Below are 26,729 nucleotides of genomic sequence, written 5' to 3' on the forward strand. Positions count from 1 at the left end.
TGACGTCACCGCCTGGAATGTCTATGAAGAACCCAGGCTGCTAGAGTGTAGGGCGTGTACTCAACGCTTAAGCAGATATGTCTTCAGTTGTGGCGGCCGCCATTTTGCCGAAGAAGAAAATTGTGACGAAAACAGAAACTAAAAAGTTATAGTTAACCCTTTCTGGATGACTTAATTGTTTATGACATAAATATTGATAAAGTGACCATTTCTCTTAAATCTTCGCATGAGTATAGGAGAAAAAGTTTGATCAAGGCAATAAAAAAATGGATATTAATTGATGAAATGAGGTTTAAAGGGTTCATTTATCCCCCTCGTGCGTCCTCTGTCTTGATATGTAATATACAAATACTCTTTGTAGGACGATAAGGTAGTTGGAGTAAATGACTGCTTCCTCTAGGCTTAAGAGTCCAGTAGGAGGTTCTGTCACTCAGTAGGACCGCCCCCAGGACTCATGAGCCGGTATCAGTAATCAATTGCCGCTAAAATATATATCAATCCGCTCGGCTTCTCCTGCTCTATAAAATGGTGGTGGCCAATAGGGCAGTATTATCTAGGGGCATCTTGTCGGTCATCAGGGGTAGCCAGTAGACCTGTCTGGCGCAAGCACAGTGAAACACGGTGTTGTGACTTCTTCACATGGGGGACATATAGGATTTTTGCACCGAGAGTGATGCGGCGACTATTGTCACTCTCAGGTCAAAACCCGCCCGCCACGACTGTCGTGGCTTCCCCCTCTGGAACAGGCTCAAATGAATGGGCCAACACCGGAGGGTGCTGCCCCAAGGCAGAGGCCGCGGCTCAACGAGTCTCGGAGTCCGCCTGAAGGAAGGGCAGCCCACGGCATTTGCCCTTGGCGATCTACATAGACCACCATTGTGAGGGGGCGGATTATGACGTGGATTACGCGCCATAATCTGCCCCCTCAATGCCCATGTGAACTAGCCCTTACAGTGATCCAAATCCCCTGCTGACTTGCTGCCCTCACTCACAACTAGGGAGAGCTTAAAAGGTTTTTCTAGGCATTATAATTGATGACCATTAGGATAGGTCTTCAACTAAAGATGAGGAAGGATCCTGGCAGATCTCCTGTCTGTTTGCAGCCTTTTCGGTACTTACCGTACATTGTTGTACATGGTGTGATCTCTGCTCTTGGTATTGCAACTCAACTCCATTCTCTTGAATGGGACTGAGCTGCGATCAGGCCATTTGACTGATGAACGTGATGCCACATGGCCTTTGAAAAGTAAAAAGCACTTCAACCAGCTGATCCACAGGGGCCCCAGATGTCAGACACCCACAAATCTTCAATTGATGACCTATCCTAAAGCTAAGATATGAATTTAAAATGTCCCAGAAAATCCCTTTAAGAACTTACTGCATGCTGTCGAGTTCGGCGTGTATGATTCAGCACTTAGCTCTCTCTCTAGTGGTGACTGGAGGGAGCCAGGATTTTACCATGTGTTTGCAGGGTATTTGGAACTCTGTATCAGGAGAACGAAGTCTCTGAACTCTATTAAAAGATATTATCATAGAGATCAGTGCAGAATCTTGGACCTAGGTGAATATAAGAAACTTTGTAATAGATCTTATAAAAGAAATCTGTTTCCTTCTTCACTTATCAAGTTAAATTACATTTTACATAGAAGTCTATGGAGAGGGGAGAAAAAGGAGGGAGCTGCTGGAAAAGACGCACAAATAGCTGCAGCTGCTACACAGTGAGGGATACTGAGGCCCGGTTCACATCTGCGCATGGGTTTCCATTTGGGGAGTCTGCTACAAAAACCTAATCCGCATAAGAAAGCTGAGGTGACAGCCTGATAACTGGAGAAAGAAGGATTTTTCTCTGATAGGATCTATTACAAAGTTTCTTCTATTCACCTGTACTATTCATGTATGAGAAGTTGCTTTATGTAAAGGCTTCTCTTCTTCATGTGCATAATTCACATTATATTTCCTGCTGTGGTTTCTTGCAGTTAAGGTGGAAACCAAAAAAGGAAATTTCTGCTGTAGCGTCTTAAAGCATCAGCGGAGAATTTGCATCAAACAGCAAATCTTGGATGGCGCCCGTCTAACTTTCACTTTTCAATTTACTTGCCAAGTTACCTAAAAGCAACATTAACCCAACAAACGCCTGGAAGTTCCAAACCAAAAACTGAAGGGACTTTTCGACGTTTGACTTACTGGATTCCTGGAGCTACTTCCAAGTCACCTCCCTGACTGCACCGACAGAGACAGAGCAGCACTCCGGAGGCAAGAGCAAGCATGGGGGAACCGAAGTGCTGTATGCTGTCCTCATGTCATACTCTACAAGGGGTGCTGGGCATACTGGGTACATTATCCCTAATAATATCTGCTGCCACACCGCACTGGTGCAATAACAGAGGAGTATGGGAAAGCCAGGAATCATCATCAAGTGATGGAGGTGTCAATAAAAGTAACTCCACCAGCAGAGGTACCAATATGACCATAGATTTGATAGTTATATTCTTGTACATAGGAGCAGTATTATAGTAGTTATATTCTTGTACATAGGAGGTAGTATTATAGTAGTTATATTCTTGTACATAGGAGCAGTATTATAGTAGTTATATTCTTGTACATAGGAGGTAGTATTATAGTAGTTATATTCTTGTACATAGGAGAAGTATTATAGTAGTTATATTCTTGTACATAGGAGCAGTATTATAGTAGTTATATTCTTGTACATAGGAGGCAGTATTATAGTAGTTATATTCTTGTACATAGGAGCAGTATTATAGCAGTTATATTCTTGTACATAGGAGCAATATTATAGTAGTTATATTCTTGTACATAGGAGTAGTATTATAGTAGTTATATTCTTGTACATAGGAGTAGTATTATAGTAGTTATATTCTTGTACATAGGAGTAGTATTATAGTAGTTATATTCTTGTACATAGGAGCAGTATTATAGCAGTTATATTCTTGTACATAGGAGTAGTATTATAGTAGTTATATTCTTGTACATAGGAGCAGTATTATAGTAGTTATATTCTAGTACATAGGAGCAGTATTATAGCAGTTATATTCTTGTACATAGGAGTAGTATTATAGTAGTTATATTCTTGTACATAGGAGCAGTATTATAGTAGTTATATTCTAGTACATAGGAGCAGTATTATAGCAGTTATATTCTTGTACATAGGAGTAGTATTATAGTAGTTATATTCTTGTACATAGGAGCAGTATTATAGTAGTTATATTCTAGTACATAGGAGCAGTATTATAGCAGTTATATTCTTGTACATATGAGTAGTATTATAGTAGTTATATTCTTGTACATAGGAGTAGTATTATAGTAGTTATATTCTTGTACATAGGAGCAGTATTATAGCAGTTATATTCTTGTACATAGGAGTAGTATTATAGTAGTTATATTCTTGTACATAGGAGTAGTATTATAGTAGTTATATTCTTGTACATAGGAGCAGTATTATAGTAGTTATATTCTTGTACATAGGAGTAGTATTATAGTAGTTATATTCTTGTACATAGAAAGCAGTATTATAGTAGTTACAGTCCTATGAAAAAGTTTGGGCACCCCTATTAATCTTAATCATTTTTAGTTCTAAATATTTTGGTGTTTGCAGCAGTCATTTCAGTTTGATATATCTAATAATTGATGGACACAGTAATATTTCAGGATTGAAATGAGGTTTATTGTACTAACAGAAAATGCGCAATATGCATTAAACCAAAATTTGACCGGTGCAAAAGTATTGGCACCTCAACAGAAAAGTGACATTAATATTTAGTACATCCTCCTTTTGCAAAGATAACAGCCTCTAGTCGCTTCCTGTAGCTTTTAATCAGTTCCTGGATCCTGGATAAAGGTATTTTGGACAAACAATTCAAGTTCAGTTAAGTTAGATGGTCGCCGAGCATGGACAGCCCACTTCAAATCATCCCACAGATGTTCAATGATATTCAGGTCTGGGGACTGGGATGGCCATTCCAGAACATTGTAATTGTTCCTCTGCATGAATGCCTGAGGATTTGGAGCGGTGTTTTGGATCATTGTCTTGCTGAAATATCCATCCCCGGCGTAACTTCAACTTCGTCACTGATTCTTGAACATTATTCTCAAGAATCTGCTGATACTGAGTGGAATCCATGCGACTCTCAACTTTAACAAGATTCCCGGTGCCGGCATTGGCCACACAGCCCCAAAGCATGATGGAACCTCCACTAAATTTTACAGTGGGTAGCATGTGTTTTTCTTGGAATGCTGTTTCTTTTTGGACGCCATGCATAACGCCTTTTTTTATAACCAAACAACTCAATTTTTGTTTCCAAAATGAAGCTGCCTTGTCCAAATGTGCTTTTTCATACCTCAGGCGACTCTATTTGTGGCATGCTTGCAGAAACGGCTTCTTTCTCATCACTCTCCCATACAGCTTCTATTTGTGCAAAGTGTGCTGTATAGTTGACCGATGCACAGTGACACCATCTGCAGCAAGATGATGCTGCAGCTCTTTGGAGGTGGTCTGTGGATTGTCCTTGACTGTTCTCACCATTCTTCTTCTCTGCCTTTCTGATATTTTTCTTGGCCTGCCACTTCTGGGCTTAACAAGAACTGTCCCTGTGGTCTTCCATTTCCTTACTATGTTCCTCACAGTGGAAACTGACAGGTTAAATCTCTGAGACAGCTTTTTGTATCCTTCTGCTGAACAACTATGTTGAACAATCTTTGTTTTCAGATCATTTGAAAGTTGTTTTGAGTAGCCCATGATGCCACTCTTCAGAGGAGATTCAAATAGGAGATCAACTTGCAATTGGCCACCTTAAATACCTTTTCTCATGATTGGATAGATCTGGCTATGAAGTTCAAAGCTCACTGAGGTTACAAAACCAATTTTGTGCTTCAGTAAGTCAGTAAAAAGTAGTTAGGAGTATTCAAATCAATAAAATGATAAGGGTGCCCATACTTTTGCACCGGTCAAATTTTGGTTTATTGCATATTGTACATTCTCTGTTAGTACAATAAACCTCATTTCAATCCTGAAATATTACTGTGTCCATCAGTTATTAGATATATCAAACTGAAATGGCTGTTGCAAACACCAAAATATTTAGAACTAAAAATGATTAAGATTAATAGGGGTGCCCAAACTTTTTCATAGGACTGTATATTCCTGTACATAGGGGGCAGTATTATAGTAGTTATATTATTGTACATAGGGGCAGTATTATAGTAGTTATATTCTTGTACATAGGAGGCAGTATTATAGTAGTTATATTCCTGTACATAGGGGGCAGTATTATAGTAGTTATATTCTTGTACATAGGAGTAGTATTATAGTAGTTATATTCTTGTACATAGGAGAAGTATTATAGTAGTTATATTCTTGTACATAGGAGCAGTATTATAGTAGTTATATTCTTGTACATAGGAGGCAGTATTATAGTAGTTATATTCTTGTACATAGGAGTAGTATTATAGTAGTTATATTCTTGTACATAGGAGCAGTATTATAGTAGTTATATTCTTGTACATAGGAGCAGTATTATAGTAGTTATATTCTTGTACATAGGAGCAGTATTATAGTAGTTATATTCTTGTACATAGTAGTATTATAGTAGTTATATTCTTGTACATAGGAGTAGTATTATAGTAGTTATATTCTTGTACATAGGAGTAGTATTATAGTAGTTATATTCTTGTACATAGGAGTAGTATTATAGTAGTTATATTCTTGTACATAGGAGCAGTATTATAGTAGTTATATTCTTGTACATAGGAGTAGTATTATAGTAGTTATATTCTTGTACATAGGAGCAGTATTATAGTAGTTATATTCTTGTACATAGGAGGTAGTATTATAGTAGTTATATTCTTGTACATAGGAGCAGTATTATAGTAGTTATATTCTTGTACATAGGAGGCAGTATTATAGTAGTTATATTCTTGTACATAGGAGCAGTATTATAGTAGTTATATTCTTGTACATAGGAGGCAGTATTATAGTAGTTATATTCTTGTACATAGGAGCAGTATTATAGTAGTTATATTCTTGTACATAGGAGCAGTATTATAGTAGTTATATTCTTGTACATAGTAGTATTATAGTAGTTATATTCTTGTACATAGGAGTAGTATTATAGTAGTTATATTCTTGTACATAGGAGTAGTATTATAGTAGTTATATTCTTGTACATAGGAGTAGTATTATAGTAGTTATATTCTTGTACATAGGAGCAGTATTATAGTAGTTATATTCTTGTACATAGGAGTAGTATTATAGTAGTTATATTCTTGTACATAGGAGCAGTATTATAGTAGTTATATTCTTGTACATAGGAGGTAGTATTATAGTAGTTATATTCTTGTACATAGGAGCAGTATTATAGTAGTTATATTCTTGTACATAGGAGGCAGTATTATAGTAGTTATATTCTTGTACATAGGAGCAGTATTATAGTAGTTATATTCTTGTACATAGGAGGCAGTATTATAGTAGTTATATTCTTGTACATAGGAGTAGTATTATAGTAGTTATATTCTTGTACATAGGAGGTAGTATTATAGTAGTTATATTCTTGTACATAGGAGTAGTATTATAATAGTTATATTCTTGTACATAGGAGTAGTATTATAGTAGTTATATTCTTGTACATAGGAGTAGTATTATAGTAGTTATATTCTTGTACATAGGAGTAGTATTATAGTAGTTATATTCTTGTACTTAGGAGCAGTATTATAGTAGTTATATTCTTGTACTTAGGAGCAGTATTAACCAGATTTCCTTTTTATCTGATAGCCAGAGAAGCTGAGTTGTTCTTCTTCGGAATCTCCCTGGTCATGGCTGCCGCCAGCCTTTGTATCTGTCTGTTTTTTTTGTTTTGCTGGAAAACCCCAGAACATTTCCAGCATACTCTCCAGATGCCAAGTCCTGCAAACCTTTTTTTGACAATACTTTCTCCCACAGGTAGGAAACTAGAAATCAGGAGGCACGCACATAAAAAAAGAGACTCAGAATTGAGCATCTTCTGGCTGTAGATTGTCTTTGATTTAATAAGCTGAGTTTCCTCAAATCCTTTCTTGATCTTGTACGTCAAAGTTAAAACGTTTTAGTAGTGTATATGATTGTTGCCCGATATAGTGTACAAATTACCTTGTGCAATGAGAAGTTGTATTTTAACCAATGGTTTTGCACCACCTGGTGGTCTGGGATGGTAATGCCGGCTGGTTAATAGATTGATACATTTTGACTTGGATATTGTTTCCTGTCATGAAGCATCGATTCCCAATGACCTCATTGATTGATGACGTTTTAAGGGATATATTTCCATATCTGTTTTCTTCCTTGTTTTAGGATTTTTCTTCATGGTGGCCTGGACTATTTTTACTTGGCAACACTTGGAGGAGATGCAGAGGAGCTGGACCTGCTTGGGTTTCTCATACTGGCTGGGTTTCGGAGCATGGACTGTACTGGTGATCGGTATACCAATCACATATGTAATCAGTGAATGTGTAATATATGACGGGGCGGACACCGCTTCCGATCTAACAGGACAAACGTTCATTCTGGAGGTAGAGAGATAAGGGGGCGTCAAATACCTGTAAAACGTCCCAATAGGGAAACAGAGGAACGTTAGTAATGAGGCACGTACAATTCTCTCTAAAGCCCCCCAACCCATTATAATCAGCCTTACTTGTTAAGGGACCTACGGTCAGTATAGGAGATGTCCAAACAGGACCGTCCCTTTAAGTGGTGCTTATAACTGAACGCTATAACATGACAACTATGAATAAATAATATGTCAAATATATTTATTACACTGAAGAATATCAGCGATTTGGGTTTGCCATGTCAGTGTAGTCTAATGTCAGAATTATTTATTACATGTTATCATGGCCACAACCAGAGGGGCAGATGTAGCAGAGGCTATGGAGCCCGAAACAGACAATTAAATGTGACACCAGTTTATGTTGTACTTTGGAGCCCCATGCTTACCCCTAATGATAACTGTCTCTCTTATGCTGTATTACTTTTTTGCATTATCCCTTTATAGTGATATTTATATGCAGCATCATTGTATCTGTTTAATGCTCTGTGACATCACAATGTACATGTGATCATATTTGTGTACATTATCTTGGTGCAAGTATATCACTGTGTGTATTATTCCTGTACTGTGACATCACTGTGTGTATTATCTCTGTACTGTGACATCACTGTGTGTATTATCCTGTACTGTGACATCACTGTGTGTATTATCTCTGTACTGTGACATCACTGTGTGTATTATCCTCTACTGTGACATCACTGTGTGTATTATCTCTGTACTGTGACATCACTGTGTGTATTATCCCTGTACTGTGACATCACTGTGTGTATTATCCTCTACTGTGACATCACTGTGTGTATTATCTCTGTACTGTGACATCACTGTGTGTATTATCCCTATACTGTGACATCACTGTGTGTATTATCTCTGTACTGTGACATCACTGTGTGTATTATCTCTGTACTGTGACATCACTGTATGTATTATCTCTGTACTGTGACATCACTGTGTGTATTATCCCTGTACTGTGACATCACTGTGTGTATTATCTCTGTACTGTGACATCACTGTGTGTATTATCCCTGTACTGTGACATCACTGTGTGTATTATCTCTGTACTGTGACATCACTGTGTGTATTATCTCTGTACTGTGACATCACTGTGTGTATTATCCTGTACTGTGACATCACTGTGTGTATTATCCTGTACTGTGACATCACTGTGTGTATTATCTCTGTACTGTGACATCACTGTGTGTATTATCTCTGTACTGTGACATCACTGTGTGTATTATCCCTGTACTGTGACATCACTGTGTGTATTATCTCTGTACTGTGACATCACTGTGTGTATTATCTCTGTACTGTGACATCACTGTGTGTATTCTCTGTACTGTGACATCACTGTGTGTATTATCTCTGTACTGTGACATCACTGTGTGTATTATCTCTGTACTGTGACATCACTGTGTGTATTCTCTGTACTGTGACATCACTGTGTGTGTTATCCTGTACTGTGACATCACTGTGTGTATTATCCCTGTACTGTGACATCACTGTGTGTATTATCCTGTACTGTGACATCACTGTGTGTATTATCTCTGTACTGTGACATCACTGTGTGTATTATCTCTGTACTGTGACATCACTGTGTGTATTATCCTGTACTGTGACATCACTGTGTGTATTATCCCTGTACTGTGACATCACTGTGTGTATTATCCCTGTACTGTGACATCACTGTGTGTATTATCCCTGTACTGTGACATCACTGTGTGTATTATCTCTGTACTGTGACATCACTGTGTGTATTATCCCTGTACTGTGACATCACTGTGTGTATTATCCCTGTACTGTGACATCACTGTGTGTGTTATCCTGTACTGTGACATCACTGTGTGTATTATCCCTGTACTGTGACATCACTGTGTGTATTATCCTGTACTGTGACATCACTGTGTGTATTATCTCTGTACTGTGACATCACTGTGTGTATTATCTCTGTACTGTGACATCACTGTGTGTATTATCCTGTACTGTGACATCACTGTGTGTATTATCCCTGTACTGTGACATCACTGTGTGTATTATCCCTGTACTGTGACATCACTGTGTGTATTATCCCTGTACTGTGACATCACTGTGTGTATTATCTCTGTACTGTGACATCACTGTGTGTATTATCCCTGTACTGTGACATCACTGTGTGTATTATCCCTGTACTGTGACATCACTGTGTGTATTATCCCTGTACTGTGACATCACTGGGTCCATTACAAAGTTACACAATGATCAAGCTTTATTTACATAAAACCCCTTGAAATATCGGGGCATTCCGCAAACGGCCTTAAAAACAGACTCGAAACAATTCGACAAAGCACCAGAACAAGGACATTATACAGTGAATTATTAAGCCGGAAAGAACCAAGTAGTGCTACAAAAGAAAATCATAATGAAGGGCTAAAGGCGTATGGGAGGATTGTATCTGAGCTGCAGTCATACACAAATAAAGAAACATTACTGTATACTATAAGGAAGATATAAAACATCTGTCCATTGTAATAAAGTTTCGGTAAAAGTTACAGCATTGTATTGTATGAAGGTCACAGGTGGAGATTCCTGCCATCTCTGGTCTTATCCATCCTGTACCTGACCCTAGTAATAAAATACAGCAGATTATCTCATGTAGTTACACTGACAAATCCAAGGAGTTTACCTGGTGTGTAGAGATCCACCTTAAGATAAGTCATTTTAATCGCAAAGGTCCCAAAAAAGTGTTTTAAAGTAATTTGCGGAGTCCATCAAAAGTTTTAGGTTTACAGAGAGAGTGGCAGAGCATGTGTGACCACCAACACTTGGCTCATTAGGTGGACGTGCACATTGCTATACACTCTAAACACCAGGGGGCGCCATACTATGTCATTGTCAGAACGCTCGTTGAACATTATTCTTTTTTCATGATTTATAGAATCAATGTGAGATTTAATGGTAGGACAAGACCTTTAAAGGGGTTTAAGGGGAGTATGAATGGATGGCTTATATTTAGGCTGGCTCCAGTGTATAATAGGTGGGGTAAAACCCACCCAACTACTAGACAGATTTGTCCTTCTTTACCTCTCCTTTGGGCTCAACATATCCAAAATCTATGAGCCAAGAGGTGAGGTCCATAAGGAGACATCATTAAAGGGGTTCTCTGAGAAAATGTTTAGCTTGCCCTCTGGTGGTGATGCAGGGAAATTAAAGGGGTTATCCAGGGAGTCTCTGTAGGCTTACTCCCTCCTGTGTTTTAGGTCTAGGGGTTCTAGGCTGGTTCCAACTCCCACACCTGGCCCTCACGTCACTCTGACTCCTCTCACCGCTTCCAAAGTCACGGTTAGTTACCTTTATTATGGGGCGGACAGGCTGTGCAAAACCATCCCCCATAGTAAAGGGAAGCAGTGGAGAACTCAGGGGCAAAGTGTTGGCTCTGATCACGTGACCCAGAGTCAGAACCAGCCCGGAATCCCTAGGTAGTAAGTCTGCAGAGACTACATGGTGAACCCCTTTAATTTCCCTGCAAAGGGCAAACACCATACAGTTCTTATTCATATCAAACGGGACTGGTCAGATTCTCCAAGGCCAGAAATGCTCTTTGTAGCCAAGATCCTAAACTGGACCCTCCCTTTAACCTCGAGCAGTGAAGACACTGACAGGTCATGTTCTGTAGTGTTCAGTCCCCCCATCATTTCATATAATGGTCCCTTGGTCACTGCCAATTCTCAAGGGTCACCCAAGACCCTAAACAGAAAGCCTGGCAGACTTCCGAGTGATTGGGATCCTAAGCAAAGACCCCGATTCAGAGCTCATCGATGTATCACTATATACAGGATGGTGCAGAACTTCTATCATCCCAGATGTTGAACCCCCAAAATCACATGAAAGTTCTGGAAACCCCTTTAAGCAGCTTTATCTCCTCACAGTGAACCATCACATGAGTTACAGATATGGGACAAAAATTTTATGGCATTTTTGGCAGAAAAACCTCATAAACGCCACCCATGATTGTTATGGTCCTGTCCTGCACTGATCTGTAAAGAACGAAACACACCAAATGCAGGAGAATATTGTGTTTGACACGAGTCGGGGTTCATATATAAAATCAGATATTCAGTATATTAAGTGCTACAGATTCCTTTTTGGTTACAATTCCAGTTATTTGGTCCCCAGTGATTAAGGCGAGACCCCGAGGCCTGTGCCGCACCCTTGTGTGTCAGTGCTGACGCTTATTCTGTAATATGGCGGCCATAGTTATACCAGCAACCCGGGGCTGAGACATCCTTAACGTCCAATAGAGTCCCTTCCAAAATGCACCAGCCTAAGACAGGACCCCAGACGACGACCACCCCGACCCCAGCACCTCACTGCTTTCCCACAATTTTACTATAGACTTGGAAAACCTCCGGGTTCTGCTGAGCAAAGTTCTCAGCCGTGTTTCGCTGCAGCCAGTCGGAGGAACGCATCTGGTTCTGGAGCTGAACGATGAGGTCGCCCAGGTTGGAGCCTGAAGGTTCGTGGTGGCTGGACACGTAGATGACCTCGTCCGTGCTGTCGGCTTTACCGTCCTCCTCTGCCGGGGTCTGCTCTTCCATCTGAAGTTCTTTCTCTCTCCTTTCCAGCACTTTGCGGATCCGCTGCATTCCTGACAAGAGGAAATAATGATTGTGGATGGTTGGAGGGGGTCATACGGAAATAAAGGGTGCACAAAAACCTACAATGGACCCTACACTAATAAAGCACACCTTAACATACACCCTAAATTTATAATGTAACTACAGGGAGAGCTCCAAAACCTCTTCTTCATTTTACACAGGGTTAAGGGGATATCGTCACTCCTTAGGGAGAGACCACCATGTAGGTGTGAGGGATCATGGGAAGAATATGCAAATCTGTCTTCCATGATGACTGAGGCACTGTCTATCTATTTACATCATGGAAGACAGATTTGCATATTCTTCCCATGATCCTCTTCACAGTGGAGTGCAAATGGCTTAATAAGACTCCACACACCTAAATGGTGGTCTCTCCCTAAGGAATGACAATATCCCCTTAACCCTGTCTAGAAGCTTCTCACTTCTGCCAAGTCAGTCTTCTCTACGCTGGGCTGAAGAGATCCAAATAGATCGAAACAGCTGTCCTCGGCTGAGAGACTGTACTTGGTAAAATCCCACATCATTGCAGCAAAAGCCTCTGGGAAGGTCGGGCATGATGTTAAAAGGAGCACCCTCTATTGGGCTGCATGACTGAGGCACTGCCTACCTATTTACATCATGGAGGACAGATTTGCATATTCTTCCCATGATCCCTCACAGTGGAGCGTCTACGGCTTAATAAGACTCCACACACCTACATGGTGGTCTCTACCTAAGGAGTGACGATATCCCCTTAACCCTGTCTAGAAGCCTCTCACCTCTGCCAAGTCAGTCTTCTCTACGCCAGGCTGAAGAGATCCAAATAGATCGAAACAGCTGTCCTCGGCTGAGAGACAGATTTGCATATTCTTCTCATTTTACACAGTAATTGTTACAAGCACCACTAGGGGGAGCTCATTGCCTATGGCTTTATATAGCTAGCATGTAGTGAAAATCACTATACAGTGAGCTCCCTCTAGTGGTGCCTGCAGGCAAACACTGCAACTATAAGGCCCCATGCAACGGGAAATGTGGTTCATCAGCTGAATTTCCTGTTCCGAGTAGAGACTGCTTGCATACCATCAATAATACCGGGAATCCCTGCCTGTCCACGGTTTCTTTGACCTAGACTATGGACTGGGAAATCCATCAAATGTAAACTGAAATATTAGTTAAGTCCCAACACTTTCAAGAACATCATAGAAAGTATGGGTGGTGTAGGAGATTCTGCAGGATCATAGGAAAGTCCAGATTGTCGCTCAGGTGAGTAGTTGTCACTTACCTAGTTGGAGCCGGTGCGTCTTGTCTGAGAATATGACTCTGAACCATCCGGGCTCCGAACACTCAAAGGCTTTCCCGCACGACAGAAGAACCTTATTATCCAGAAAGTCCCTCCATAGTGAGACCTCCTCCTCAAAGGTCAGAGCCCTGAGGTACTACAAGAAACAAGAAGATCTTCAGTAACTACATTACTGTGTATCAAAACCGAGAGCAGCGCCCCCTTTAGGTGAGGAGGACCAAGGACCTAAACACTAGGGGGGGCCCAGTGATTGGAATCTATCTATTTGCAGGACGGGTTGATATGCTGGTTTCTGGTGACACTCCCTTTAAGAGAACCAGAAGATAGCTTGGACCAATGAAGGAACTCTAGAATTAGGCTTATTGATAAGACATAAGGGGTTGTCACCAGGTCGCAACTTATCACCTATCACCCCTACTTACCAGTGCTGGGACCACAAGAGAAGGGGTCCTGCACACACACTGCCGTCCATTCAATCTCTATGGGACTGACAGATATAGCCAAATCCAATGCTCAGCTATCTGGACCCCTTTCTTGTGACCAGTGGGACTCCCAGCGAATGAACACTGTGTATAGGTGATAAGCTGTGATGGTTGATCATCCCCTTTAAGGGGATCTTCAGAAACAACTGGAAGTCAATATAATAAGAGTGTATCCAACCTCCACATAGTAAAAGGTAACAAGTTCGGTTTCTCACTTTGCGGAAGTCAATCCAGATGAAGAATCCGGCCCCACGGTTGAGGAAGGGAACGCCAATGGAGCGGAGCTCGTCTGCCACGTAGGCCTGAGCTGCCCGTAAGCGAGAATGATTCACCCGTAAGTAAATCTGGTTAATCCAATCTAGGTAGACAAAGAGAAAAAAACACAATGACTGCAAGAGACACTAGTATGAATGGGCACCATAAGGATCTATATACAGGGGAGAATCCGATCCGGAAAATCTTGGCCATACATTAGACAGATGTCTTGTCCCATAACTGTCAGGAGACAGGACTTGGTATCAGAGTGATCTATCATGCTGTTAGTACCGTCCATGGCAGTATATGTTGCGATCAATCTGGAAATCCAGCTCATGAATGAACCAGATTTTTGGCTTGGATTCCTAGTGTGTATGAGGCTTAAAGGGGAAGTCCACTTTAGACAGCATGTGGCAGACACAGTGGGTATAGGTTACTGGGGGTCCTACAATGAATGGGTGCATTAAAGGAACCGGTCCTTTAGGGCAAAAGGAACCCCCCTGTCCCTCTCATGCATTCATTATCTCACCTCGGTCACGCATTAGCTGCGCCATCTTGTATTGTATGGGACCACACACCCCATGGAAGTAGCACAGAGAGGCCACGCCATTGCAGACATCCTGATTCTGGGAGTAGAGCGTTCCAAACCGAACTCCCGAAACAGCAAAGTCCTGTAAGGTGGAAAATACATGGAAGTGAAAAGAAGGAAATGACCTGAATGAAAATCCCCAATAAATCTAAGCCCAGAAGTCGCCCTCTAGTGTTAGGTCATAACATGCAACTCATTCCTTTCAGACATGCGGGAAAGTCCAGTATCAACCATAATGGTCTGAGCTGAACAGAAGAAGCTGGCAAAATGACATCACTTCCTGCTCGGCAGCTATTGGTTGAAGTTGCAACATACAGACTTCCTGTTCTGCCCGCCTCTTTCACTTAATGTTTGCAAAAGACAAAAAAAAAGCTCTCTGCTCCATTTTATTTCCTGTGACCAGAAATTTGGTCTTTTATGGCTACTGTCGGGTGATAGGAATGGGGGGACATTACAAATATAAGTCATCCTTACTCACCTTGCTGACTCCCCACATGACATGAGTCCTCTGAGGATCAGGAAGCCTAATGACAGAAAAAGAGGGCGAATTAAAAAAAAAAAAAAAAAAAGTGCATCCCATAAGGACACAGAGGGGGCGGATTATGGCGCCTAATCCATGTCATAATCCGCCCCCTCACAATGGTGGTCTATGGAGAAAAAAAAGAAGCGGGCTGCCCTTTCTCCAGGCGTATTCCGCGGCTTGTTGAACTGCGGCGTCCGCCTGGCGGCAGCAACCTCCGGAGTCGGCCCATTCATTTGAGCCGACTCCGGAGGGGGAAGCTGCGACTGTCGGAAGCAGGCGGGTTTTGACCTGAGAGTGATGAGGCTCCCCACGTAACTCTCGGTGCCAAAATCCTCGCTTCTGCTCCCCATGTGAACTTACCCTAAGGGTTAAAACTGGTCAGTGCCAAAAGGATCATGTCAGGAATATTTTAATACCATGTATCAGGTTTTTTTTTTAGTATTTCTACAGGTTTTACAAATGTATAATTTCCATACAACTGTTTATTTACAAATACACATTATACAATGAGAATATATTCTTACTTGTCCAGGCTCAGTACACTGTGGAATGTTGCAGACTCATCAAAAACAGAAAGCATATAGATCTCATCGACTATGACATGCAAAGAATTCCTACAACAAGAAGAGGAAAAGAAAGGACATTATGAGACATTGTCTATGTGAGGATCAGTAATGTAATGTATGTACACAGTGACTGTACCAGCAGAATAGTGAGCACAGCTCTGGAGTATAATACAGGATAAGTAATGTAATGTATGTACACAGTGACTGCACCAGCAGAATAGTGAGCGCAGCTCTGGAGTATAATACAGGATAAGTAATGTAATGTATGTACACAGTGACTGTACCAGCAGAATAGTGAGCGCAGCTCTAGAGTATAATACAGGATAAGTAATGTAAGGTATGTACACAGTGACTGTACCAGCAGAATAGTGAGCGCAGCTCTGGAGTATAATACAGGATGTAACTCAGGATCAGTACAGGATAAGTAATGTAATGTATGTACACAGTGACTGCACCAGCAGAATAGTGAGCACAGCTCTAGAGTATAATACAGGATAAGTAATGTAAGGTATGTACACAGTGACTGTACCAGCAGAATAGTGAGCGCAGCTCTGGAGTATAATACAGGATAAGTAATGTAATGTATGTACACAGTGACTGTACCAGCAGAATAGTGAGCGCAGCTCTGGAGTATAATACAGAATAAGTAATGTAATGTATGTACACAGTGACTGCACCAGCAGAATAGTGAGCGCAGCTCTGGAGTATGATACAGGATAAGTAATGTAATGTATGTACACAGTGACTGTACCAGCAGAATAGTGAGCGCAGCTCTGGAGTATAATACAGGATGTAACTCAGGATTAGTACAGGATAAGTAATGTAATGTATGTACACAGTGACTGTACCAGCAGAATAGTGAGCGCAGCTCTGGAGTATAATACAGGATGTAACTCAGGATTAGTACAGGATAAGTAATGTAATGTATGTACACAGTGACTGTACCAGCAGAATAGTGAGCGCAGCTCTGGAGTATAATACAGGATAAGTAATGTAATGTATGTACACAGTGACTGCACCAGCAGAATAGTGAGCGCAGCTCTAGAGTATAATACAGGATAAGTAATGTAATGTATGTACACAGTGACTGCACCAGCAGAATAGTGAGCGCAGCTCTGGAGTATAATACAGGATAAGTAATGTAATGTATGTACACAGTGACTGCACCAGCAGAATAGTGAGCGCAGCTCTGGAGTATAATACAGGATAAGTAATGTAATGTATGTACACAGTGACTGCACCAGCAGAATAGTGAGCGCAGCTCTAGAGTATAATACAGGATAAGTAATGTAATGTATGTACACAGTGACTGAACCAGCAGAATAGTGAGTGCAGCTCTGGAGTATAATACAGGATAAGTAATGTAATGTATGTACACAGTGACTGCACCAGCAGAATAGTGAGTGCAGCTCTGGAGTATAACACTTGATGTCACTCAGGACTTGAACACGGTGATGCAGACAAGACTTCCTTTCACCTTTTAGCAAACTCTAAGAACTCCATCATTTCAGCAGCAGAGTATATGTCACCCAGGGGGTTGTGCGGATTTATCAGTATCATGGCCTTTACACTAGTGCCCTAGAAAAAGCAATAAGTACAGTGTGAGTCCAGTAGGAATAGCAGATTCACAGAAAATCATTTTATAGGCCCCTAGACAATAAATAGATTACAAAATCTTCCCCTGTAGAGAATCAGCTGTAATCTATGGGCAAACCTAGCATTGTGTGTACTTTATCTGCAGCGCCACCACAGGATACATGAGGCATTACACACTATACTCTGAAGTCTGTGAAACATAAGTCCAGACCTCCAGAAAAGGTTCTGCAACTTTTTAATTCACAGTTTGTGTATCAATTCCTCATTTTGCAAAAACTCTCTGCTTGCTGTCAGTGATTGGAAACCACTCAGTATATACAATACAACCGTATTGCTGCTGGCTGCATATTAACCCTTGTGGAAGCCTCACCTCCTCCTTCGCTGTCTGTAAAGTTGATTCCAGTTTCGCAACGGTCAGCTGGAAAGGACGGGTTCCTGGAGATGTGACCTGAAAAATAAGGAGAGCCAACAATCATGTGACATAGCTTCAGTCCTGTGCATCTTGGGTTTAGGTTTTAGCCATTCATCACTGCCTGTGTCTTGCAGGTCCCTGATGTCTCCAGACCCCGCACCCGCCTCACCTTGCTCTCTAGGTGCACATAGACCAGTTTAATGCCACTGTACAGGAAGATACTCTGCGTGATTCCACCATAGAAGGGGGTGGCGATAAGAATCGCATCTGAAAATAGTAAGGACATGAATACAGGGACAAACTTGATTTTCACTCTGTACGGTATAATCTGCTTTATTCGGAAACCATCAGCAAGCTAAGTGTTGCCGACAGATCTTATGGTACCCTTTTTGATAGTAACATCTGTCCCTGCTTAGTGTACACTCCTGAACCCGGAGTAGCGCACATTAATACACCAGCTTATTGACCATACTGTCCATTTCTCCATAGAGGCTAGCCTGCTTGCTGATGGTTTCCAGACAGCACAATCGGTTTTACTATACTTGGTGGAATAGGTAAAACCCATAATAAACATAATGGGATGCGGTGTTTAGAACACCGGACTCGATAAGACATCATACGTAGGTGGAGACCCCCTTTAATCCTGTACACCTACCTCCCGGATCACACAGTACAGCAGCCAGAGAGGAGAACAGGGAGCCGCAACCATTCAAGATAACCACCTAGAGGAGACAAGATATCAGCAGGCAGGCAGACGCCGAGATCTCCGTGTCACCCCCGATAGTATAGGTACTACTTACATTTTCTGGATTTAAAGGTGCCGGAGCTTTACAGTAATAGGTCAGGAAACGCGCCACCTCCTCCCGTAAACTGAGACAAACAAGAAAGACGTCTTACGCACCAGCAAAGGAGTAATAGACGCTTCTCAACATCCTGGATATTCACTACTTGTTATAATGTTCTGCCATATCCAAGATCTCTGCTTGCTGTCAGTGAATGAGATGGTTTAACCCTTACAATACTCACAAGGTATGTCCCTTCCAGTCCGGGTACTGCAGCAGCGGAGGCTCGATCACATTCATGTCGCTCTGCGTCAGCTGTGGGAACGTAACCGCAAAGGAAAGGCTCTCCATTAATGGGGTTGGGGCATTTATAAAAATACAAAAAGCTGGAAATAGTTTTGGAGGTGAAGAGGCTTGTTAATGGACATAAATAACGTAAAAACATTTTTTACTATCTGTCTGCTATGGTGAAATATCATCACTTGAAATTACAGGTAGGCCCAAAGCCTGAGGCTGCACTACTGAGAGATTTAGTTGATATCTCTTGTCATTTCCATACGGTCTTGTGTGTTTATTGTAAGGGGTGGATTTATTATCTAAAATTAAGGGGCTGCTCATACGGAGGAATTTGCCGCGGATTCTGGCACCGCCCAGATTCTGCCTGCCATTGTTTTCAATGGGAAGCAACAGGATTCCGGAAAAATAAGCGTCTTGCTCGAACTTGCCGCACATGCCACAGCTGATTCGGCCATGGAGGTAGTTGGCAGCTGGAAAAGGAAGAGGAACTCCTATTCCTTTTCCGTAGTGTGAAAGGCCCCTAAGACAGTCTTCGTTGCCCTGTTGACAGGGGTCTCCATCATAGTACTTGTCATCAGAATCTCTCAGTAGTGCAGCCTCAAGTATTGGGCCTGATCAGATGTTTTATGTACACAGCGAGTCTAGCCTGTATGCTACACATATGACATTCCTATGGTACATATAACTGGGGTAACGTGACGTTTATGGCCACGCCACGGCGACTACTTAGCCGCTCCCCTTGTTGCGTTTCATTAGCACTTACCCGTTTCGACATCAGATCAAAGCAAAGCTTATTCTCACTTGTGCCAAAGTTGATGATTCCCTAAAAAACATAAGACAGAGGTTTCGGGTCAGAGCCCCGGCAAGCAAAACCCTTACGCCCAAACCTATCGACGACAGGAAAACCATTGCTGTAAAGTGAATAGAAACATCCATTGTCTGAAAAATTTCTGACCTAGTCCTGCGCATACAGCGGACCGTCATTAAATACAGCGACTATATATTGGGATTCTCTTTTCCTGGACGCCAGGCTGAGAAGTACACTGATACACTGTAAGAAATCCAGGGGCGTACGTAGGATTTTCCAGAGGGGGTGGAACGACGGAGCTCTGCATACTTTATAATGCCCTCTTAGTGCCCCCATATAGTATATGCTCTCCTTAGCACCCCGACACAGTATATTGTCCCCCCAGTGCTCCCATACAATATAAGGCCTCTAAACGGCATACTGCCCTTCTGAAACTAGAATATCCCTTTAATGCCCCCATAAACAATATAATTCCTCCTTGTGGCCCCCACACAGTATAATGCTTCCTAACTCCCCTTCTACACAGTATAATGCCCCCCCCCCCATACAATCTAATGCCCTTTTACAACCAACACACTGTACAATGCCCACAACCTCAGGCTCTGCACAGTACAATACCCCATACAATAAAATGCCCACCAGTGGTCCCTACACAATGCAATGCCCTTCTCAAAGTATAATGTTCCCTTTACCTCCACACAGTATAAATGCCCCTAATACTCCCCAACACAGTATAATGCCCCTAATACTCCCCAACACAGTATAATGCCCCTAATACTCCCCAACACAGTATAATGCCCCTAATACTCCCCAACACAGTATAATGCCCCTAATACTCCCCAACACAGTATAATGCCCCTAATACTCCCCAACACAGTATAATGCCCCTAATACCCCCCAACACAGTATAATGCCCCTAATACTCCCCAACACAGTATAATGCCCCTAATACTCCCCAACACAGTATAATGCCCCTAATACGCCCCAACACAGTATAATGCCCCTAATACGCCCCAACACAGTATAATGCCCCTAATACGCCCCAACACAGTATAATGCCCCTAATACGCCCCAACACAGTATAATGCCCCTAATACTCCCCAACACAGTATAATGCCCCTAATACTATCCAACACAGTATAATGCCACTAATACTTCCCAACACAGTATAATACCCCTAATACTCCCCAACACAGTATAATGCCACTAATACTCCCCAACACAGTATAATGCCCCTAATACGCCCCAACACAGTATAATGCCCCTAATACGCCCCAACACAGTATAATGCCCCTAATACGCCCCAACACAGTATAATGCCCCTAATACGCCCCAACACAGTATAATGCCCCTAATACTCCCCAACACAGTATAATGCCCCTAATACTATCCAACACAGTATAATGCCCCTAATACTCCCCAACACAGTATAATGCCCCTAATATGCCCCAACACAGTATAATGCCCCTAATACGCCCCAACACAGTATAATGCCCCTAATACGCCCCAACACAGTATAATGCCCCTAATACGCCCCAACACAGTATAATGCCCCTAATACTATCCAACACAGTATAATGCCACTAATACTTCCCAACACAGTATAATACCCCTAATACTCCCCAACACAGTATAATGCCCCTAATACTTCCCAACACAGTATAAATGCCCCAAATACTCCGCAACACAGTATAATGCCCCTAATACTCCCCAACACAGTATAATGCCCCAAATACTCCCCAACACAGTATAATGCCCCAAATACTCCGCAACACAGTATAATGCCCCCCTGCCCCACACAGTTTGGGGCCCAGGGAGTGAGCGGTGAATATCCTTTTCAGTGCTCATAGCTTTTAGGACTCCCTGTTCATTCTCCGCTCCTGGTGCCGACACTCGCTACATTACAATGGTGCAAACAAGGAGGGGCAATTCTGAGAGCGGTGGGCACCAAGAACCATACTCGCCGCTTACACCCTGAGCCCACCGTAACCAATACACATGTCCATCAGTACTGGCAGGGCCCACTAACCAATGAGCCACCATTCTCTTGATGGCCACCATCATTCAGGGGAGCATAGCATACCCGTTACTGCCCCCGTGTGTAAGTTCCTGAACAACACCTCAGCTGTCATAGTTTACAGTATTTTGGGACTGACTCACATTGGGATTCTTATCCTCATCGTACTTGTCCTCATGGTAAGCTCTGTACCCCTCCTCAGAGGAGCCCCTGAACCCGCTCAGGATGTTCCCCCGCGTAGAGAGGTAGGGGCTGCAGTACGGGTTACAGTTGTAGACGTCTCCCAGGTTAGGATCCGGCACCTTGCTCGTTACCACCCCTTTGCCAACAATGTCCCCGTCTTGTGTAAAGGTGGCATCTGGCGGCGGCACGGCCTCTCCTCCTCCCCCTTGGCGTATCATGCCCAACATCTGAGCAAAAATGGTGAACATGCGCAGTTCATGCTGGCGGTCCAGCTGCAGCCTCCGCTCCTCCAGACGCAGCCTCCGCTCCTCGGCCTCCTGCTCCTGCTCCATCCGCCGCTCTTCCATCTGGAGGAAGCGTTCCTCGGACGCCCGCTGCGCCATCAGCATCTGCGAGATCAGATCATTCAGCGGCTCCCGGCCTTTACGCTTTCTCCAGAACCGCTGACGACCGCTCTGTCCCGAAGAGCCGGCCATGTTGGATTCGCTAAAACCTGAAAGGACAAAGACAAAAACATATGAGCGATATGGCCAAAACTAAAATTCTCACCCAACTTTCCTGGAGTTTGTGATCAGTCCGGAACAATAATTGTCCTCCTCACTAGAGAAGAGCAATAAACGAGTCTTCTCCGGGGACTGACGTCATTGCAAACCTATGGACAAAGGGGGCGACGTTGAGTTATGGCCCACTCGGATGTATGAGAAGGAACCCCAAGGCAGCTACACAATGGATTGTCTTACGAGAAGCTGACCTTAAATCCTTTGTCAAAGTACAGCACTGAGTTACTTGAAGTTATATAGCTAGTAAACCATTTGTCCATTAACGTCAACCAGGGGATGGCAAATGTCATGACAGTCTATACATTCCCATAACCAGCAATGCCATTTTACTCCAAGAAGGCATCTAAGCCTTTTTTAAGCTGTCACCTGTTGCTAGGTAGGCTATTCCACAGATTTATGGTCCTTACAGTATAGAACCAGTTACTGGGTAGGATATTCCACAGATTTACAGTCCTTACAGTATAGAACCAGTTCCTGGGTAGGCTATTCCACAGATTTACAGTCCTTACAGTATAGAACCAGTTCCTGGGTAGGCTATTCCACAGATTTATGGTCCTTACAGTATAGAACCAGTCCCTGGATAGGCTATTCCACAGATTTACAGTCCTTACAGTACAGAACCAGTTAATGGGTAGGCTATTCCACAGATTTGCAGTCCAGAACCAGTTCCTGGGTAGGCTATTCCACAGATTTACAGTCCCTACAGTATAGAACCAGTTACTGGGTAGGCTATTCCACAGATTTGCAGTCTTTACAGTATAGAACCAGTTCCTGGGTAGGCTATTGCACAGATTTACAGTCCTTACAGTAAACAACCAAATCCTGTGGAAGGCTGTTCCACAGATTCGCAGTCCTTACAGTAAAGAATCGATTCCTGTTGTAGGCTATTTGACAGATTTACAGTCCATTCAGTATAGAACCTATTCCTGGGGTAGGCTATTCCACTGATTTACAGTCCTGAGAGTATAGTGCCAGTCCCTGGTTTAGGCTATTCCACAGTCTCACAGTCCTTACAGTAAAGAAGTCGGCTCTCGAAATAAAAACTTTTATTCTTTAGCCGGAGAGAGAGCGCCCCCTTGTCTGTTGAAGGGATTTTATATGGAATAAGCTGGGCGTGAGGCACCTGCATGAAGCAGGGAGTGTGTGGACCGACTATACAGCAAAGCAGGCTGTCACCCAGCTTTCCTGGAGGCCTGAGTGACACACCTGCACAGTGCAGGGGATACGTTACTAAATACTTAGACAAGACATGATGGGAGTTTTAGTCCTACAACCATCAAAGTGACAACACTCAGCTTTCCTGGAGGCCGGAGTATCAGACCCGCACTGAGCATGGGTGTGTGTCAATATATACTTAAACAGGACATGATGGGATTTGTAGTCCTACAACAATGAAAGTGCTGCCATCCAGCTTTCCTGGAGTCCTGAGGGACACACTTTTCTGTGCGAAGGGATTACATTACTATATATACCTAGATAGGCCATGATGGGAGTTATAGTCCTATAACAATTAAAGTGACAACACCCAGCTTTCCTGGAGACCCGAGTATCAGATCTGCACCGAGTAAAGGGGGTGTGTCACTATATACCTAGACAGGACATGATGGGAGTTTTAGTCCCACAGCAATCAGAGTGATATCACTCAGCTTTTGTAGCCCCTGACTGACGCTATTAATCAGCACTACGTCCCATTACCCCCATCACTACTACATTATACTCATGAACCAGGCAGCTCTGGATGAACTGAGACATTCATTTACCGCATGCTAATTCAATAGACTTTTGCTAAATTAGTACATTTTTTCTAAATCCGTAAACCCATCGTCTTACCTGCCGCCACCACTGCCGATCGCCTATAAAATAAATCCGCTATCAAATTTTAGGAATACGACTCCCAATTTCTCCCCTCGCCCCCTGTGTACATAAGACCGCCCCCCTGACTGACGGTTCTGTCCTCCGCCGGAATCAACGGTTCTCTCAGTCCGTGTTTACACAGAGCACAACAGCGCTCTGTGTGACAGCCGAGCGTGCGAAGGCGCCAGAACCGCTGAGCACCCTGTGGGCTCCTCACGGCTGCGAGTGTAATACGAGCGCAGCGCATCGCACACAGTCGAACATCTATTCGCTGCTGGCAGCCGGCAATGCGATTTAACCCTTACGTGTCATCATGATATGTGTATGATAGCGGTGTATGATAAGACGCCATGACAGTACTTAAGGGTTAACCTCTTATCATAAGAAATCAATATGTACTTAGCCTATAGAACAGCCCCTTTAAGAGACCATGGCTCCTTAGATAACCCCAAGGGCAAGCAGCTTCTTAAGGAATGTTGAACCTGGATACAATTGTAGCAAACCCTCAGCTGCGACAAGTATCAACCCAGCCCCCGCAGATGAACAAGAATGTTCCCAGTCACTAAGAATAAGTAAAAAATCTCACGGGAACGGGGAGATGTATGGGGCAGGGGCCCACAGCGACCAATCAAATCGCTTCTTTAAAGGGGTGTTCCGTCTTAAAAAGTGATGGTGCATTGCTAGGATATGATTGGTGGGAATGTGTCCTGATACACAAGTATCATGCGGGCCCTCGGCTATAGCCAAAATGGGGGGCCTGAGTCCGGGACCCCTTCTATTAAATTAAATTTTTTTTTTATAGGGCATGGCCCCTTTAAGATCAAACCCAGCCTTACCTGAAGGGGATGCGCTGACATCTCCAGTCACTTCCACTCTTGATATAGGGGAGTCCGGGCCCCCCCGCTCCATCATGCTTTGCTCCTCCTCTTCCTGCTCGGCCCCGGAGTCATGTATGTAGGTCATGGAGGGGGGTTCAGGGGTCAGACATTGTTCGTCAGATTGCACCTCCTCACATTTGATCTCCATCAGTTCGGGGTGCTGGGCATGACTGTACTGAGTGAAGTGACCGTGGAACCCCTCAGAGAGAGGACCCTGCAGGACGGGCTGTCCCAGCACCCCACCGGGGCCCAGGGCCCCATAGGAGATGGTTGGGCGGTGGGTCAGCACGCGGTCCATGACTTCATAGAACTTCCAGGCTCGGCCTCCGCGCAGCGTCTTACTATTGTCCTTCAGCCTCCGGTACTCCAGCTTCATCTTCTTGATCTTCTCCCGGCACTGGTCGCCAGTCCGGTGGATTCCCTTCTCCCTCAAGACGTCTGCGATCCGGTTGAAGACGTGCTGGTTCCTCAGGCAGCTCTCCAGTTCCATCTGCACCGACTCATTGCCCCAGAGCTGCAGCAGCTCCACCACCTCCGGGTCCGACCAGTTACTGCCCCGCTCGTATTTTTTCCCACGAAAATCCATATTCTGGGTATACGGCACCAAAATATGGAAAGCAAGTGACCCCTGGACTGACTGCGCTACATGACCCTGCAGTAAAGTCCTACTCTAGACACCACCAAAGCTGCTGCAAGGGCTAAAAAGACCTAATGTATGGAGATACTTAACTAGATAGAGGGGGACGGAAAAGAGACCTCAATACCAAGTCTGACTATTATACCCGGCCCTATAATATAACCCTACCCTATTATTACCAGGGCCGTCTATTACATCCAAGTCTGGATATCATCACAGCTGCTGCGTCTCTTCTTTACTACAGGTTCTGGTTATTCTATCCTATTCTTATTAGGATGATGTCACTAAAGGATTAGGATATCAGAACAATTTTTTATAGCATTTCATTGTGAATACTACAGACAGATATTCTTATTACCGGGGTCCAGATATCGTAATCGTCCCTTACAACTGAGTCCTTTGGACAGGACCGGTTATTATATCCATGTCTGTATACTGCAGGGTCTGGATATGGGATTAGATAACACTGGGTAGGGGATTATATTGGATTATAATATAGGGGCCTGGATATTACATTAGATTATAATATTGGGGTCTGGTTTTTAGAATGGGATGTCACTTCTGCCCCCTGTAATAATCCACAGACTGTATAGTATTAGATTATGTAATAATCTCATGGATGTATATTATAATCTGTGCTACCTGAGTGTATATACTAATATTATGTAATAATCTCCCAGGTGTATATTATAATATTTTGCATTAATCTCCTGGGTATATATTAAAATATTCTGTAATAATCCCTGGGTGTATATTATAATAATCTGTATTAATCTCCTGGGTGTATA

The 26,729-nt window shown here is 42.9% G+C and overlaps 1 protein-coding gene across 1 annotated transcript; it reads right to left on the reverse strand.

Annotated features, from left to right (window-relative positions):
- Nucleotides 1-9,838: 9,838 nt before the first annotated feature.
- On the reverse strand, nt 9,839-26,578 carry ACCS (1-aminocyclopropane-1-carboxylate synthase homolog (inactive)). Its single transcript, XM_075281126.1, has 15 exons — nt 25,263-26,578; nt 21,973-22,505; nt 19,768-19,827; nt 18,952-19,022; nt 18,726-18,795; nt 18,581-18,647; nt 18,095-18,192; nt 17,884-17,961; nt 17,395-17,495; nt 15,876-15,965; nt 15,307-15,352; nt 14,769-14,910; nt 14,200-14,342; nt 13,485-13,638; nt 9,839-12,213 (listed from the first exon to the last, which is right to left on the reverse strand). The coding sequence occupies exons 1-15, from the start codon at nt 25,888-25,890 to the stop codon at nt 11,933-11,935; spliced, it is 2,562 nt and encodes an 853-aa protein (XP_075137227.1). The 5' UTR covers nt 25,891-26,578; the 3' UTR covers nt 9,839-11,932.
- Nucleotides 26,579-26,729: the final 151 nt, after the last annotated feature.

Source organism: Leptodactylus fuscus, chromosome 7 (assembly GCF_031893055.1).
Source record: "Leptodactylus fuscus isolate aLepFus1 chromosome 7, aLepFus1.hap2, whole genome shotgun sequence".
NCBI lineage: Eukaryota > Metazoa > Chordata > Amphibia > Anura > Leptodactylidae > Leptodactylus > Leptodactylus fuscus.

Coding starts and splice junctions, on each gene's coding strand:
- ACCS (XM_075281126.1), bottom strand. CDS start 25,890: ATGGATTTTCGTGGGAAAAAATACGAGCGGGGCAGTAACTGGTCGGAC. Junction 18,796..18,951: donor GACTGGAAGGGACATACCTT/GTGAGTATTGTA, acceptor TGTTTGTCTCAG/TTTACGGGAGGAGGTGGCGC. Junction 15,353..15,875: donor AGTGTACTGAGCCTGGACAA/GTAAGAATATAT, acceptor TTCTGTCATTAG/GCTTCCTGATCCTCAGAGGA.